Raw genomic sequence first — 18,367 nt, 5'->3', positions numbered from 1 at the left:
AGAACTTCACCTGGTTAAAAATGATTAATAAATGCCATTATAGAACATCACCTGGTTAGAAATGATTAATAAATACCATTATGGAACATCACCTGGTTAAAAATGATTAATAAATGCCATTATAGAACATCACCTGGTTAGAAATGATTAATAAATACCATTATAGAACATCACCTGGTTAAAAATGATTAATAACTGTTTTTATGTTTTTAAGGATGCACAGCAAAACTGCTAGCCAAAGATCCTCTATATGACAGGAGTGCTCTGCTGTTTTTATGGTTCTTGTTGTAAAAAACATTTATCAAATATCATTTATATGATAATACGACAAGAGTGCGCCGCTGTTTTTAAGAACCACAAAGGAAAAAAACAAATGTCAAAGATCCTCTAAATGACAGAAGCACTTTAGTGCTTTTAAGGATGTACTGCAAAAAAGCTAGTCAAAGATCCTTTATATGACAAAAGTGCAAGTCGAAGATCCTGCATATGACAGGAGCCCTCTGCTGTTTTTCTGGCCTTAATTGACAAAAAAAAGAAAAAAATACAAGTCAAAGATCCTCTAAATGAGAGGAGCGCTTTGCTACTATTTTGTACTGCAAAAATACCAGTCAAAGATCCTCTATGTGACAAGTGTGCAAGTCAGAGATCCTCTATATGACATCAGCACTCTGCGAGGCTGTACTGTACTGAAATGCAAGTCAAAGATCATCTACATGACAGGAGCGCTCAGCAACTTTGAAGGATGTACTGCAAAAACGTCAGTCGAAGATCCTGTTTATGACAAGACCACTGTGTTGTGTTTCGGAATCTGAAGCAAAAATGTCACTTCCAACCTCAATGATTGACTCCACTCGTGTGTTTTGCTTTTTTTGGGGGCTTTTTTGCCTCTACCACTGCAGACCTTTGGCGATGAAGAGAAGGGTGATGATAGCCATAGAATGTGAAATGGTACTTGCTAAGTAATTGCAATGATGGAATCTGCAACGACGACAGCACGCCAGCCAGCTTCTTGGGAGACTTGAACCAAAACAAAGCCATGAGTGGCGAGGAAGAAAAGTGGCGAGGACTTACAATATTCATGAGCGTGAGGAGATAGTTCTGCACGTGCTCCTTCCCGTGAAATCGAACCACGGAATCGTCAACTCCCAGCAGGATTTCGATGTTGTAGTCGTTCTCCCCGGCATCGCGGCGGAGCCGGACCGTGTCATTGATCTGCCTCGCTACCGTCTCCACAGTCCCTGGAACATCCAGTTCTGCTTCTCTGAGGGCTTGAGAGGAAAAGAAGAAGTCACCATTAAAACATTAAGGACACTTGTTGGCCATTAGGGGCTTCATTACTGGAACGGATTACTGGGGCCCACTTGTGGATAAATATGTGCTTAGTCAAACAATTCATCAGGCGTCCCAGGGTAGCATCTTCCTGCTACGTACAGTATACCATACGACTTTTCACCATGGGTACAAGCAGAAAGGAACACACGCTTGGCAACTGCTAAAGTGCTGATAGTCAAAAGCACTTTTGATGCAAGCATGCTAACTGTTAGCATGTGAATATTTTAGTTAATTTCCTCATGTCTAAATGAAAATACATGATGTTGGGACACTACAGGACAGCCTGGCCATGTTTGATGCTAGCATGCTAACTGTTAGCATGTAAGTATTCTAGCTTAGTTCATCACCTAAATGGAAATATAGACAAGGCATGATGTAGGGACACGACAGGACAGCCTTGGCACTTTTGATGCTAGCATGCTAATTGTTAGCATGCAAGTATTCTAGCTTAGTTCATCACCTAAATGGAAATATAGACAAGGCATGATGTAGGGACACGACAGGACAGCCTTGGCACTTTTGATGCTAGCATGCTAACCGTTAGCATGCGAGTATTCTAGCTTAGTTCATCACCTAAATGGAAAAATATAGACAAGGCATGATGTAGGGACACGACAGGACAGCCTTGGCACTTTGGATGCTAGCATGCTAACTGTTAGCATGTGAGTATTCTAGCTTAGTTCATCACCTAAATGGAAAAATATAGACAAGGCATGATGTAGGGATACGACAGGACAGCCTGCACTTTGGATGCTAGCATGCTAACTGTTAGCATGTGAATATTCTAGCTTAGTTCCTCACCTAAATGGAAAAATATAGACAAAGGCATGATGTAGGGACACGACAGGACAGCCTTGGCACTTTTGATGCTAGCATGCTAACTGTTAGCATGTGAGTATTCTAGCTTAGTTCCTCACCTAAATGGAAATATAGACAAGGCATGATGTAGGGACACGACAGGACAGCCTTGGCACTTTGGATGCTAGCATGCTAACTGTTAGCATGTGAATATTCTAGCTTAGTTCCTCACCTAAATGGAAAAATATAGACAAAGGCATGATGTAGGGACACGACAGGACAGCCTTGGCACTTTTGATGCTAGCATGCTAACTGTTAGCATGTGAGTATTCTAGCTTAGTTCCTCACCTAAATGGAAATATAGACAAGGCATGATGTAGGGATACGGCAGGACAGCCTTGGCACTTTTGATGCTAGCATGCTAACTGTTAGCATGTGAGTATTCTAGCTTAGTTCCTCACCTAAATGGAAAAATATAGACAAGGCATGATGTAGGGACACGACAGGACAGCCTTGGCACTTTTGATGCTAGCATGCTAACTGTTAGCATGTGAGTATTCTAGCTTAGTTCCTCACCTAAATGGAAATATAGACAAGGCATGATGTAGGGATACGGCAGGACAGCCTTGGCACTTTTGATGCTAGCATGCTAACTGTTAGCATGTGAGTATTCTAGCTTAGTTCCTCACCTAAATGGAAAAATATAGACAAGGCATGATGTAGGGACACGACAGGACAGCCTTGGCACTTTTGATGCTAGCATGCTAACTGTTAGCATGTGAGTATTCTAGCTTAGTTCCTCACCTAAATGGAAATATAGACAAGGCATGATGTAGGGATACGGCAGGACAGCCTTGGCACTTTTGATGCTAGCATGCTAACTGTTAGCATGTGAGTATTCTAGCTTAGTTCCTCACCTAAATGGAATTATAGACAAGGCATGATGTAGGGACACGACATGACAGCGTTGGCACATTTGATGCTAGCATGCTAACTGTTAGCACCACTTGCTCGGAGGTGTGTTTGGGGTCGTAAAACTACCATGTGCCCCAGTTGCCATAATGAAAGCAAGCCAAAAACCAATCCGACATATACAGTATATGCAAAGGAAAAAACTGTGCATGCCAGCGTATTATTAATTGTGTTGTTAGCATAAAATTTCACTTTTTCGCAACGTTTGTCGTTTTCTTCCAATTTGTGCTGTTGTTTTCTCCTTTAATCATATTGCTTGTATTTTAGGTCACAACTGTTCTAATTGTTTGAAATTGATCCAGGAGACACGTTTTGTTTCATGTTCTCATAAAACGGCAGATCCCTCCAACAGACGCTTCATGGACACAAGCCAGAGTGCGAGTGTGAGTGTGTGTGTGCATGTGTGTGTGTGTGTGCACATGCAAACAATCTACAGTTATTTATCACAACATGCCCATGATCCCTTGCGGTTACATAAGACAGAAAATCTGATTTGGCTTCAAAGTGCCTTCTTGGCTCCACTTGATATGAAAATGAAGCGAATGATTCCACTTGACAGTACTGGGTCCGCATTGTAAACCTGATAACACGCGTCTGTTTGATGGCAGGCTACTCAGCGACGGGCTGATACTGTGTAGCTTTTCACTCTGAAGGCCGCGGGCATCGAGAGTACGCCCGAGCCTCATGGGAACTACTGCTGACACGGTATCATTCATCTGGCTAAGAGAGCACCGCTGTTTCACTGTTGAACTCATCCTTAGATGGCATCACCATTTATTGAGAACCCGGTGAACCTGGGAGCATGAATGATTCAATCAGCACTACGACGGGAGAAGCTTTTTCAAGGTCACTCGGATCCGCTAGCATTCCCTGATGAAATTATCCAACACCAGTCGGGATTAGGGGTGCTCCAATTGGTTGGCCACCGATCGGTGACGGATGTTGTTATTGGAGCGCCAGGTGTCAGCATTTCGTCTCCTCTCTGGGATGCCGAGGGCACAGGAGGCAGTGGATGCGGTTGGAGGGGCCCAGCAAAGGCGGGCAAACCTGCTTTTCAGTTAATAATGTGAGACTACTACTGTTGAAATAAGTTGTGGGAGGACAGCCCAACTTTGGCAACATGTGTTCATGAGGATTTGTTCCAGTAAAGGAAGCCGAATGTAGTTTTAACTTTAGAGTGTCTAGCCAGATTCCCTGGTACGGTGGCGCCTTGGTTAACGTTGTTGACCTCAAACCAAAACGGTCTCTAACAAAAACAAAATTTTTAGAATGTGGGACTTTTGTGCAGTAATTTGTGACAATTAACTCAACCGTAACCTATTTTACGTTTTTTGTGTGAGAGGCACAAAGAGGCGATGATGCATATCTACGATAGAAGGCAGCCTGTTTGATGCAGTTTCAAGCCGAAAAAAATGACCACAAGGTGGCAGAAGTGCATTTTAGAAGGAACTCGGAGCCTATCCCAGCTGCCTTCGGGGAGAGGCGGTGTACTGGTTGCCAGCCGTACGGTTGCAGGGCACATATCGACAAACAACCATTCACAACCGTTCCTATGGACAATTTAGAGTCGCCAACATGCACGGGGGAGGAAAGCGGAGTACCCGGAGAAAACCCGCGCATGCACGAGGAGAACATGCAAACTCCACACAGAGATGCGGACCCAAGCCTTCCCGATCTCCTGACTGTGTGGCCAACATGCTAACCACTCATCCACCATGCTGCCCTATATACAACCAAAGACCATAATATTCTGTGTGCCTTGAAAAAGCAGCCAAATTCATAAAAAAATGGCCGTATCGAGAGGGGCGCCTTTTGAAAAATGTCTGGGATTGAATGAGTTCAAGCAAAAAGGAAACTTTTGTCTTATTTCACTATCTGAGGTGAGATAGCCAGAGGCCATTTTTCATGTTTTCCAGGGATGCTCGGCGCTGCAGACAGTGCCAGTGATTGAGTGGACATGAGGCTAAAATAAATAGGAAGAAATGGCTGCCACCTCGGCCCGCAGCCTGGCTCCTACAGGCTCGGGATTGTGGAGCGCATTCCTGCCTCCGTCATGACACAAGCATTCTTGTGCAGCGGCCAGCCAAGCCCCCTCCCCCTTATGGGTAAACAGCGTACTTCAAACGCACAGGACTTCCCCTCAGTAGCGCTACTTTAAGACCGCTAGTGTGCTTCAGTCAGCGGCTAGCCTAGCTCCGCCGCCTCCGCCCCTCGGTCCCCGGGGACCCCTTCCATGCAGCTGCCCAGGAGAAGGGGTGGGGGTGGGGCGCCTTGCCCACACGTGGCACCGCTGGGCAAGGTGGCAACAAGGCCAGCCGGCCGGCCGGCCAACCAGCCGGCCATCCAGACGGCCAGCCAGCACACCGCCGCAGGCTAAAAATGACAGCGCCGGGCAGCTCGCCATCAAGCTAAAGTGGAAATCTACTGCGAAGCACCGCTCATTTTTTGTTGCTTTTTCATTGATTAAAGTTTCTCCCTGCTGGAGTTTTGATTTAAATGCATAACATTTCTGCTCTCATCTCGGTGCACTAATTGTTTACAATAAAAAGCCAAGCTGCAGTCGCCGCATCTGGCGGCGGAACGTCCGCATCCAGACCATTAGAGCCACGATAAACATTAAATTAGATTCACAATAGCAGCTGTAATCCTGCATGCGTCCCTGCCGAGGATTGGCCTACATACTGTTGCTCGCTCTGTATGAAATCATCCTCATCGTCTCCCGTCGCTGCTTTCAACTCGCTTTCACGAGCCAAAGACGTTTCGCTCAACTTTTTTCTCCCGTCAACCAAACGCAATCCTAACGACAGTCGGATCGGATGAGGCGTTGACCCGATACATGGATTCTTAGCTGCCTCTTTGTAGCTATTTTTACTGTGTATGTTCAGAAAGCACAGAAAAGAGAACGACATATGTGTTGGTAATGGTAATGGTTCGCATAATCAGTTCCCAGTTCCACATGTCCAAAAGGAGTAGGAAGAAGCAAAGCTTATTAAATCCTACCCCTCCATCTGCTACTTTTACAATCAGTAACTGTTACATTTGTTCTCTTCCTGCTTTCCTAATATAGTTTTAAGTTGTTTTTTGTTTTATTTATGTATTTATTTATTTTAGTCACATACCGAAGTATGAGGTGATATGACAGGGCTCGACAATAACAATGTACCGATGGCCCAGGGCAAGTTAAAACAAAATTCGGGTAAGTAAATCCAATCAGTGATATTCCCGTCGGGCAAGTATACTTTGGCATGCCATACTGCCAAGAGTTTTTTTAAAAGCGGTTCTTGTTGGGTGTTGGTAAAACACGGACTGCGTAATTCCGGTGGTAATTTGCAAACCAATCCTTGCAAATCTTGAAATGGACCAATCAGAATCGTTTATTTAGACCGCGGTCCGCAGTCCACAGTCCGCATTTTACCCACACCCGTTCTTGTTCGCGATCAACCAATCAGCGATGGTTTGACTAGGAAAACATCTATCATGGCGTCCCTGCCATGTCATGGTCTAATTCTTTAATCAACTTGTGAAGGAAAACAGCAAAAAGTGATGAACCAGTGCCTCCTAAACAAGTATTTTATTAGCGGTAGCAAATCAAATGATGGCACAGGTGAGTGAATCACATTGCTGTGACAATTTTTGGTCACAATGAAACACCACCGATTAGATCCAATACCAAGTGCTGATTTTGCACAAGCTACAAAATCTAGCGCTTCCATTTCTCTGTGTGTTTTTCTCACCTTTGCTTCACAAATTATTGTTTGACCATTGAGCATTTTTTTCTGGATTAAAAACACTTTACTAGTACACAAATGTGTCTATTCAATAATGTTTCATTGTGGTGCACAACTTATAAAAGGCAAGTGCCTAAGAAGTCTCTTGACAATCCAGATTTTCATGCAACGTCATGATCTATGAAGGAAACCAACCACAAGAAATGATAATCATTTCATCTTTATTTGAGATTCTCATGTGATGCCACAAAAATTAGATTATATCATTATGGTAGTCTTTTCATTTTACATGGGGCAAGTTCGGGCAAGTAGTTCTCACCTTAAGGATTCCCCATGGGCAAGTATTTTTTGTTTTTAATGTAGAGCCCTGTATGACCATCCAATGACATAATGGGTACCATAGTAAGTGTCAATATAGTGGTATGTATAGCACTTCATGACTGGTTCAAGACTCTTCATGTGTTGGTGTCTCACAGGACCGTGGATGACTGACAATGTATTATGATGTATATTATGTATTATTACCTATCCCCCATCATCATTATGGAGGCACAAGAGGCCCTGATTCAACAAGTAATCAATAAGAACGGCGAACGGAAGGCACAATAGGCATCAGTCCCTATTGTATCATGGCAGCAGAATGAGCCAGCCTACCGAGGCCTGCATTGAGTCAGCGCTCACAATTAGCTTCTTGTCACGTCAGGGAATTCTCGCCTCCCGACGAAACACAAAAACCGGGATAATTGCACGCAATTTTTACGACCGAGGTGATATTATTTTCTCCTTTCTCTCGGTGTTGAAAATGAGCCGTGACAGCGGCGGTGGTGGCAACAAGAGTCTAATTATGGCGCACCGCAACAGGAGTGAAGATGCTGGCTCAAGCGTTTCACGTGGCGAAGACGCCTCACGCTAGCTTTGTGGCGGGACGCTCAAGCCTGTTTGCGGCTCTTTATTGTGCCTCAGCGTGCATGCGTGACGCTTGTGAAACACGGAAAACAGGGCGGCGTGCGCTTTGAGGCACTAAGACAGAAGCACGCGTTCAGGGATCCCGCTGGGTCACAAACTCTGCTAGCATCGCTAATGAGCTGAATCACAGGAAAAAATAAATAAACCCCAGAGACTTCCGAGGCAAAAACTGTTCAGGTAATTAGACCTCTAAAATGCTGCAGTTTGACACACACGGGTTGCTAACAGGATTAAAAGACTATTTTAAAGCGCTTATTAGTTCATTTGCTTACAAGGTAAAATTAAAATTACAGATGCCCTCCTTATTTTATTTATAGACTACAAGAGAATACATTTATAACTATTCACGTTGCCAAACAGTCTGAAGTGCTAACGTAGCATGCTAACTGAATGCTGATGACATCATAGACGAGCGACAAAACTTCCAGTTCCAGTTGCAATTTTGTTGGCTAGCAAATAGGATGCTAACAAGAAAGGATGTTTTCTGGTCCAAAATGTAATTACATGACAAAAGGTAACCAGAGAATGCACGCAAACCATTTCCACGTCAACCAAAAAACAAAACAAAACAAAACAAAACATGCTAACGGACATGACAACGCTAACCATGGTTCCACTGTATGTATTTGTTTTAACAATTTTTAAATTGGAAATTGTTTTACTTAGTAAAATATAAAAACACAATATGTATTTGTCTTTTTTTTTAATCTGCAACAGTTTTTAAAAGTTTTTTGTACTAATTCTAAAATAAATGTCTAAAATAAATGCACTTAATTAAAAAAAAAAATCTGCAGTTGCTTCATTTACTAAACATCCTTTGCAAATCTGAACAAAATTGCAGGTCAACTAATTTTTTATGTTTTATCTTTTTATGCATTTTTTTCAACTGCACATTTAAAAAAAAACATTTATTTATCTGTATGTATTTTTTTATTGAATGGGGTATTAACTTCCTGTATGTCTTGTATTATCCATCAGCTGATAACAGTATCATCTCTGCATTGAAGCATTGTGCCTCATTTTTTTGCTCTCTTGCAGCTGTCAATCAAGCCGATCAAGTCCAGCTAGAGTTGGTTGTTTTGGTGGCACTGCGAGTAGCAAAAGCAGACAACGTCCAGCCTTGTTGGGGTGGCTACGTTACACCATGCAAGCAGACTTAAGGCTTCATTCATGGAAGGCTGCATTTGTGGAAGAAACGCGGGCTGTATTTCCTCTCCGCATCCGCTGGCAACAAACGAGCCAATGTCACGACAGAAAGGCCAAGCGACAAGAATGTTTTCCACTTTGGGCCCAGGCGACACAATGTTCGAACTGAAAGAAATGTCCCGACCTCAAAGGCGCGGCCATTAGCCGGCCTATGAGGAGGCCTTTCCTCCGCCGCTGAGGATGCTTCTGGTGCTGCTCGTCTCGTCAGCGAGGAAAAGCCGCAGCGGCTGGCAAGAACCAAAGTGAGGCAGCTGATGGAAACTGTGAGGCGACACCAGTCTTACAGAGGGGAGTGTCTTTATTGGGGCAACAAGACACAATAAGACGATGGGAGCTACGCTAACCCTCAGGTCACTGACCTGGCCCAAAGTAAATACAAGACAAATTCACAGCAAGGAGGATGGACAGGTAGATTGAGGGCAGGGGGGCTGGTAGACAGGCAGGTAAATGGGCAGATGGACGGATATGGGGACGGGCGGATACACAGACATTTGGACAATAAACAGTAAGTAAACAGACAGATGGATGAATACACACCAGGTACATCGACTGACAGACAGGTTGACATTTTAATGAGTAGATTGAAAATAGACAGGCAAAGAGGTAAACACACGGACAGATGGCTAATAGCTATGATAAACGGATGACTTTTTAATTTCTTATTTCATAATATCTCTCCATGCACTCACGGCCTTTTCCACCTTCCTCCTCCTTCCTTGGCTGGCTAATTATCTCCAGGTTGGAGACGGAAAGTGAGACAATGTGGAAAGTATCTTTTTTAGAATCTGGGCTGGGCTCCATTAAACCCACAAACACAAAAAGACAAAGCGCGGCTTTCGTACTGTCTGTGTCTTTTTGGGTTATTTACTTCTACTAACGATGCATACTAATGACGTGGGAGCGGCTCTTATCACTGGTGTTCCATACCTGCACCACTGAGGACTTAAAAGCTCGGCTGGCGTAATTTGTCTCTGGGAAGGAGTGTGGGCTGTTTGCACTGACCTCTGACCCCTCTGAAAACACACATTCAGAGGATCCACCCTCACATGATAACCTTTAATGTGTTGGATTTGATAGAGCTAAATTGCGTTTTTGCTGCGTAAACAAAGCTAAACGTGCTCCGTGCAGGGAGAATGACAGCCACAAGGATTCATTCGCCGTTATCGCCAAGTGTCGCACCAAACGCAGCAGTTCATTAAATAAAGTCAGGCGCGGCAAACGGGCAGGTAAATGACTTTGTAAACTTTGCAGCGTCTTTTCCCCAAACACGGTAATACATCTTTGGCCTTCACAGCAAACAAAACTCGCGTTTGAAGGTAAGAAAAAAAAAGAACACAAGCTGCAAAATGAAAAGGAAGCAATGAACAAGATGGCAAGGACGTTCTGCAGACGACAACAAGCGAGGAAGAAACAACAATACATGAGGAGTCCGACATAGGACACAAAGCCAAACATCTCCTACCTCAAGGACATAAGGGCATACCACCACCTCACAACAACCATACTTAGCAAACCTAGCATGATGTGAGAAATACATTGTTAGCACTTTAGCACACATAACTACGCCTGTTCCGCTCCTTAATGTTACGTTGTTGCATGCGATACCGTAGATGGCATCGTGTTACGGTGTATCTGTCAAAAGTGGATCGAGTGCACACAAGTGCTTCCTGGAGACGTGGAAGCATCGAGCCTGAATTAGGCTGCCGCACCAAGGTGCCGCTGTACACGATGCCGGCTGGCTTCTCCTCTGAGCGTCATCAAACGCAGCATGATGCATGAAGGCCCTCAGATCTCCAGCAGGTGACCTAGTGGCACCAAAGGAGGACTTCTTGAATCCAATCTAACACGTGCGATGCTTGCTAGTCAGATCTGGAGGATTGATGGAGGTTGTCATGGCGATGAGAATTCAGTTATTATAATTCAAGCAGAACCCGTGATGCCCTTATCAGGCCCGACAAGCCGGCTGAAGCCTCCAACGTCTGCAGCTCTTGAATAGTAGCTTCTACTTTCACATCTTGGTGGAAATATGAGCGAGAGAAACCCAGCGTCTGGGGGCGTATCAATGACTGTCGCGATCCGGTGGAGTCCTGGAAAACATTCTGAGGCGAGATGTGGCGGCGGCGGCGGCGGCGGCGGCGGCGGCGGCGGCTCTGCGGTCGGACCGGCGAGGAGCAAGGCGTCGTCACAGTCAGCGAGGAGAAAGGGATGATTTATATTTGTCACACGGCTGTGCTAAGCAGAGCGGGGGCAGCCAGGAGGAATTTGAGAGATGACGGGCAGGTTGGGAGAAGAGGCGGGCCGGTGCCAGGCGGCTCGCTCGCTATGATTGTGTCAATGCTGAGAGCAGAGCGACCGTGGTTGCAAGAGAACATGTTATACATACTGTACATTTGGCAACTTTCTATATTTCCTTCTAATTTTATTCAATTTTGACTCATTTCAAGCATAAATTGCTTTAGAGTAGTCAGTGTGCAGCTTCTACTACATTGGAAGAATGCCAAACACAGCCATTATTGTCTAAGTAAAATAGCAAGATAATTGTGTTTTACAGGCAAGCATGCTGGTGGGAGCATCATGGTCCAGGGCTGCACGAGTGCTGCTGGGAAATATTGACACATTGGACACGATATGAACATGTTCATGTTGCACTGCCGGCTGACAAGTTGACAATTGTAATGTCCACGAGTGCTGGCAGACAGCACTAGGGAGCTACGGTTGATTGAAGGGAATATGTCCACTTTTTACTACAATTTGGACGTGTTCACTGTAGCGTGTACTCACTTGTGTTGTCAGCTACTTTGACAATGATGTATTGCATCGAGGCAAGCGTGGTGGTGGTCATCATGGTCTGGGGCTGCACGAGTGCCACTGGACACCACGTAACTGTCACTAAGGGCTGAAAACTGTGCTCACATTTGCCAGATACAGCATGTAAAAGGAAAGTCACCTCAGATATACTGCACTCCCCAGCACTGGCAGCACTCGTGTAGCCTTGAACCATGCCTGACTGTAAGCAAGACACAATTATCATGCTGCTCACTTGTGTTGTTGTCCACAAGCTGTACACCAGGGGTCTCAAACATGCGGCCCATGGGCCAAATGTGGCCCGCAGGACACTAGTTTGAGGCTCCCGCCTTAATATGAAAGCTTAATGTTAGTGCGGCCCGCGCAAGTTTGATATGGATGCTGTATGGTATCATGTACCCAGAAAAAATTATTACGTTTGATTAATGTTCATGTTAAAGGTTAAATAACTGTTAATAGTTATCCTCCCTATCCATGTGGAAGTGGTAAGTTTTTGGCTTTTTAAGTTTAAAGGAAATAACTTGAAGGCTACCGTTTAGGTCACTAGCTCTCTTGTTTGCGAGTTAGCATGTGTCTCAAGACCCTGCAGTTGTGCAATATGTTGAAAATAAAAAGAGTATAAATGTGACTATAGTTGTGTTTTGTCATGTCTACAGGGCTCTAATAATGCTTTGTTCATTTTAATCTGAAAAAAATAATTTTATACCACCAACTATATGTGGTTTCTTAAGTTTTTATTATTTGCCGTTTTATTATTATTATTATATTTATTTATTTATTACTGATTGATTGATTTTCTTTATTCTTGATTTGTTTATTTATTTTTCATCTTATTTTGTGTAGAAAAATAAAAAGTAAGATATTTGAGAACAGTGGAATGTTTTATCAGAGCTTTTCTTGTAGAAAATTGGAACCAAAGCGAAGTTTTTTAAATTTTTTTGTTTTTAATGAATGCGTTTTGTTTTTTTTGGAAAACCTGATGCGGCCCAGTCTCACCCAGACCTGAGCTCCATGGCCCCCAAGTAAATTGAGTTTGAGACCCCTGCTGTACACTGACTACTTTAAAGTATGACCATTTGCAGTCTGGGGACTTGATGGGACAAATTGCATGTTGAGATATTTTGAGGCATGTTGAGGCTCTGCAGTCGGTTCCAGGAATTTCTCTGTCAAGTCGTGAAAAGTCTTCATCGAAGAAGCTGATGAAATGTTTCCCTCCCTTGGACTTCCACCGCTCCAGACACGAACGTATCCAGGGCGGATTTCACCTTGCGTCCAGCTGCCAATTGCCAGCTGGCAGGAAATTGATTTGGAGGTTTGCTCAGGGAAGGGCTTGATGTGTGTCTCATTGTGTCTGTGGAAAAGGACGTCTCCAGCTGTGTGGTGAAGGTGTGAAATACAAAGCAGGCTGCCGCTAAAACGCAAGCTGCCTTCCCGCCCCTGCCGCTGTCGGCTTTTGCCGGGTGCCCACGCGCACTTGGCAGGCTCGCCGCATTTTTTATATGCAGCTTTGAAGGTGCCCGACTGGCCCCTTTCACACCACTCGCAAATACTACACTGGCATTGTGATCGCATCTCGACAGCAATTCTTCCTTTTCGCCTTCCAAAGCAGCTTGCAAGAGGTTCTGCTGCAAACCGCCGGGCCATCTGTTTGTAGGCTGCTCTCCCTAATGAAACGGCTTTAAGGCCCTTCTTGGCTCCACGGAGGGGAGCACCAGAGGAACACAGCAGGACTGAGTCACTCTGATGACTCATGAGGTTCTTCTACTGTTTAAGCGGCCTTGTCCAGGTCAACTGCAACTATTACTGCTTCAAGTGGCTTCAGGATGAAGGATTCTTACTATTCAGAAAAAACATGCGCGCTTTCATACATTGAGTGAAAATCTACTGCCACTTTTTTTTTTCAATGAATAAAATGTGGATTTATTGCTCCGCTAACTTTGTGCAGGCATGTGTCAGTAGCCTACTTCCAATAAAGATCAATAAGGTCAATAAAGATGAAAGAGAACGCGAAAATCCATTCCATTAACAAATGAGCATGTTTGTCTCTGCATTTATTAGCTAACAGGCTACTTCCTGTACTACTACTTCCTGGACTGTACCATATTAGATTGTAGAAGGGGGGGGGGGGGCATTTCAAAGAGACGACTATATATCGGTAAACAGAATGAACGGCATCTTAGCTTTTGTTTGTCCATTTGTTAGCTAACAGGCTACTTCCTGGTTACCAGTAGATGATGTAAAGTGACGGGACTGTACCATATTAGATTGTAGAATGAGGGGGACATTTCAAAGAGAGGAATATACGTATATCGGTAAACAAAATTAACGGCATCTATGTTTTTGTTTGTCTGTCCATTTGTTAGCTAACAGGCTACTTCCTGGTTCCCAGTAGATGATGTAAGGTGACGGGACTGTACCATGTTAGGTTGTAGAATGGGGGGAACATTTCAAAGAGAGGACTATATGTCGGTAAACAAAAGGAGAGCAAGATTTGTTTTTGTTTCTCTGTGCATTTGTTAGCTAAGAGGCTAATTTCTGGTTCCCAGTAGATGATGTAAGGTGACTGGACTGTACCATATTAGATTGTAGAATGGGGGGAACATTTCAGAGAGAGGAATATACGTATATCGGTAAACAAAATTAACGGCATCTTTGTTTTTGTTCGTCTGTCCATTTGTTAGCTAACAGGCTACTTCCTGGTTCCCAGTAGATAAGTGTAAGGTGACGGGACTGTGCCATATTAGATTGTAGAATGGGGGGCAATATTTCAAAGAGAGGACTATAAACAAAATGAACGGCATCTTTGTTTTTGTTTGTCTGTCCATTTGTTAGCTAACAGGCTACTTCCTGGTTCCCAGTAGATGATGTAAGGTGACTGGACTGTACCATATTAGATTGTAGAATGGGGGGAACATTTCAAAGAGAGGACCACATATCGTTAAAAAAAAGGAGAAATAGATTTGTTTTTGTTTGTCTGTCCATTTGTTAGCTAACAGGCGACTTCCTGGTTCCCAGTAGATGATATAAGGTGAAGGGATTGTCCCATATTAGATTGTAGAATGGGGGGAACATTTCATCTCTCCCCATCTCTTCTGTATTTACTGTTTAAACTTTTCCTCATGATGGAATAAGAATGGTCATCATTCTCCCTGAACCAGAAAGCAGCCTGCTAGTTAATAAACATTCATTCATTCATTCATTTTCTACCGCTTTTCCTCACAAGGGTCGAGGGGGGTGCTGGAGAGGACACATATAAACAGACAGGTAAATAAACACAAATATGACCATCCACAATTTTTTAACTTTTGTTTGAGCAATCATTTTTGGGGGGAATGTACGATGTACTTTTTTCTCTACTTGCTTTTTAGGTTTCGAGGAAAATGTACCCGGTTTTGGAATGAAAACTGGTACAGTCCTGTCAGCTTCCATCCTCCTCCATGAACCAGGATGTAGCCTGCTAGCTAATAAACGGATGGAACAAACACAAACACAAATATGACACTCCACAACAATTTGGTTTCCCTATTTGCCATTTGCGTTTCAAGGGAAATGCTCTCCCATTCTAGAATTCCTCTGTATCACAAATATGGTGGTCCAAATTGTTCCAACACGGCTAATCCACAGTGGGAGTGATTGATCCTTGGTAAAGCTTTCTCCCAAAGTAGGACTTGACAAGGGTAATAGTTCCTCCATCCCGGTATTCTTACACTGTGTACCTTCACACCCCCAAAAGGAACTCACCAAGTGCTGAGTCAACACGTGTGCGGCGAGCTAACATCACATCTCGTTCTCTTTCCAGGCACGTTCCTCCTTTGTTTGTTCCACACTCGTCTGGCAGCTGGAACTTTAATGGGGATGGGAATGTTGAGAATCCTGACAGGTCCCAGATTTGTGAGCGGAACGGCGACGTTATTCAATGCAAAGTCACCACAGCGGCCAATTAGTGCTTCTTAATCATGCTCAGCCACGGCCATGCTGATATTACACACTTTGGTTACTTTTGGCAAGTTTATGTGGAAAGTTTGTTTTCATTATGAATGGCAATACATTACATTATACACACTTATTTTTAAACAACTAATTGATGGAGTTTCTACTCCACTTGGACATAAACTTTATTATTATTATAAAAATAAATGTACAAATCAATTCACATTGTATAGTAATTGGCAATGAATTACTATACATATTGCTGGAGTCCGATGCCCATCCAGCGTCACTTGGTCATGTTGACAAGTCAGAAGCGCAAAGTGTAGTAACTATTTATCAGTGTTTATTTTGTGTCAGTAAGCGGTTGTTTGCGTAGCATTATATGGGAGCGTCTTACCGGCATGCATGCAAATGACCAGCTCACCGATGTCAGGAGTTACAATACAAAGGGCCAAAAATGAGCATAATAGGTCCTCTTTAAAAATGGCCAAAAATGAATCATTGGTTTAAAAGATCGATTTCTTTCACGACATTTGGAGGCAGCGTGACTTTGTGAGTTTCAAGATGGCGACCCTGAGCGTTTGAAATGAGTCATCATACGTGCTGACATCTGACCAACACGCTCATGTGGTCTTGATAAGAATCTCCTCCGTGAATCAAAAGTGTTGACGCAGCCGAGCTGCGGAACGACACAAACGGGCGGGCCGATTGTTAACACCTTACCCCCGCGTAATCCTCCCACTGCCCTCTGCTTTCTTTGGCGCGTCGCATCACACAGAAGTTGTTTTATGGGGAAACACAAAATGCTCGCTGGCTGTGTTTTGCTTTGAGGAGTGCCAGCAGAAAAGGACGCAGTGAAAGCTGAAACAAAACAAGCAAGAAAGACGCGAGTGTATTTGCTTGTTCCGCACACAGAGGGATAAGCCTCTTTTATTGGGGACCGGTTCCCACAGTCTATGTGACCCTCAAGGAGGAAGGCAACTGCGAGAGAGTGCATTGTTACGACACTTTCTGTGTTTAGTCATGCTTTATTAAGCATTAATAAGACATCCATAAACACTTCATATGGAGGTGCTTCTGTAAATACAATTGAGAACCTGTAGTATTTCTTTATTTACTGTATCCGTATAAAAGCACTCTATGAGTTGCTGGCATTATAAACGAGTCATGGGCACCCCTGTAGAGCATATTTCAAGCTTTAGGCCAGAATGGTCCTCTTTAAAAATGTGTACATTACATACAGTGAATGTTTGAGGTAAGAAAAAAAGCTTTTGGTTCTTATTTAAGTATCTTTTTGAGAGATTGAAGTGGGATTTAATAAGTTCTAATTCTTCCCACTCCATTTGCAGCCTTAAATACATCCAATTATGTATTATTTCCTTTCACTCTCAAGTCTATGGTGGACCTGTTTGTGCTATTTCAGTATACCGTATTTTTCACACTTTTTTTTGTTCCTGCGACTTATACTCCAGAGCGACTTATAAATGAAAAAAGTGTTTATGTTCCATAAACACTGGACACCTTATCTGTTCATGTTTATTTTTGGTGTAGCTGAATAAGCATTGTGTTAGCATATCTTACACCTATTCATCCTCTTCTCTATTCTTTTATTGTTAGAACTTGCCTTCCAAGAGGACGTAATGTCTGTTTTGGTCAAGTAGTTTGGAAAATAAATTACCCGCAAAAAATGCCACTTATACTCCAGTGCAACTTATGTATGTTTTTTTCTACCTAATGATGCATTTCTGGCCTTGTGCGACTTATACTCCGGAGCGACTTATAGTCCAGAAAATACGGTATATTCTGTTGTTTGTTTTGCAGCAGCACACAACATACTAAATAATGTTACTATGGTACCCATTATGCCATTGTATGGTCATATCACCTCGTACTTTGGTATGTTACATAAAAATAAATAAATAAAATAAAATACTTAAATTATATTAGAAAGGAGGGCGGCACGGCAGTCGAGTGGTTAGCGCGCAGACCTCACAGCTAGGAGACCAGGGTTCAATTCCACCTTCGGCCATCTCTGTGTGGAGTTTGCATGTTCTCCCCGTGCATGCGTGGGTTTTCTCCGGGTACTCCGGTTTCCTCCCACATTCCAAAAACATGCTAGGTTAATTGTTGACTCCAAATTGTCCATAGGTATGAATGTGAGTGTGAATGGTTGTTTGTCTATATGTGCCCTGTGATTGGCTGGCCACCAGTCCAGGGTGTACCCCGCCTCTTGCCCGAAGACAGCTGGGATAGGCTCCAGCACCCCCGTGACCCTCGTGAGGAAAAGCGAAAGAAAATGAATGAATGAATGATATTAGAAAGGCAGGAAGTGATTGTTACTGATTGTAAAAGTACCAGATGGAGGGGTTGGATTTAATAAGCTTTGCTTCTTCCTACTCCTATTGGACATGTGGAACTGTGAAAAAATGAAATGAAAAATGAGAATCCAAGAAGACCTAGGCATTACTCCCTTAGGCACCACTGCCTCAGTGAGATCCACAATCTCCACCTTGTAGCAGAGGGAAGCCACGTCCATAAACATGCTTCCAAGAAGCGATAACAAGCATCCAAGCCTTCGCTGCAATCAGCCTTTTGCTTTGCGTTCCATCTCCGTTTTGTTCTTATCAATA

The 18,367-nt window shown here is 43.5% G+C and overlaps 1 protein-coding gene across 1 annotated transcript in view; it reads right to left on the bottom strand.

The window, feature by feature from the left end:
* The window catches only part of adamts3 (ADAM metallopeptidase with thrombospondin type 1 motif, 3), a 105,883-nt gene that overhangs the window by 51,444 nt on the left and 36,072 nt on the right, over positions 1-18,367 (bottom strand). The window contains exon 5 of the mRNA XM_058069735.1: positions 1,072-1,268. Within this exon, the coding sequence (XP_057925718.1) occupies positions 1,072-1,268 (197 nt within the window). The remainder of the gene's footprint in view (positions 1-1,071; positions 1,269-18,367) is intronic.

This window comes from Doryrhamphus excisus, chromosome 4, assembly GCF_030265055.1.
Source record: "Doryrhamphus excisus isolate RoL2022-K1 chromosome 4, RoL_Dexc_1.0, whole genome shotgun sequence".
NCBI classification, from domain to species: Eukaryota; Metazoa; Chordata; class Actinopteri; order Syngnathiformes; family Syngnathidae; genus Doryrhamphus; species Doryrhamphus excisus.
The sequence above is the reverse complement of the archived record's forward strand: the minus strand, read 5'-3'. Positions and strand labels throughout refer to the sequence as shown.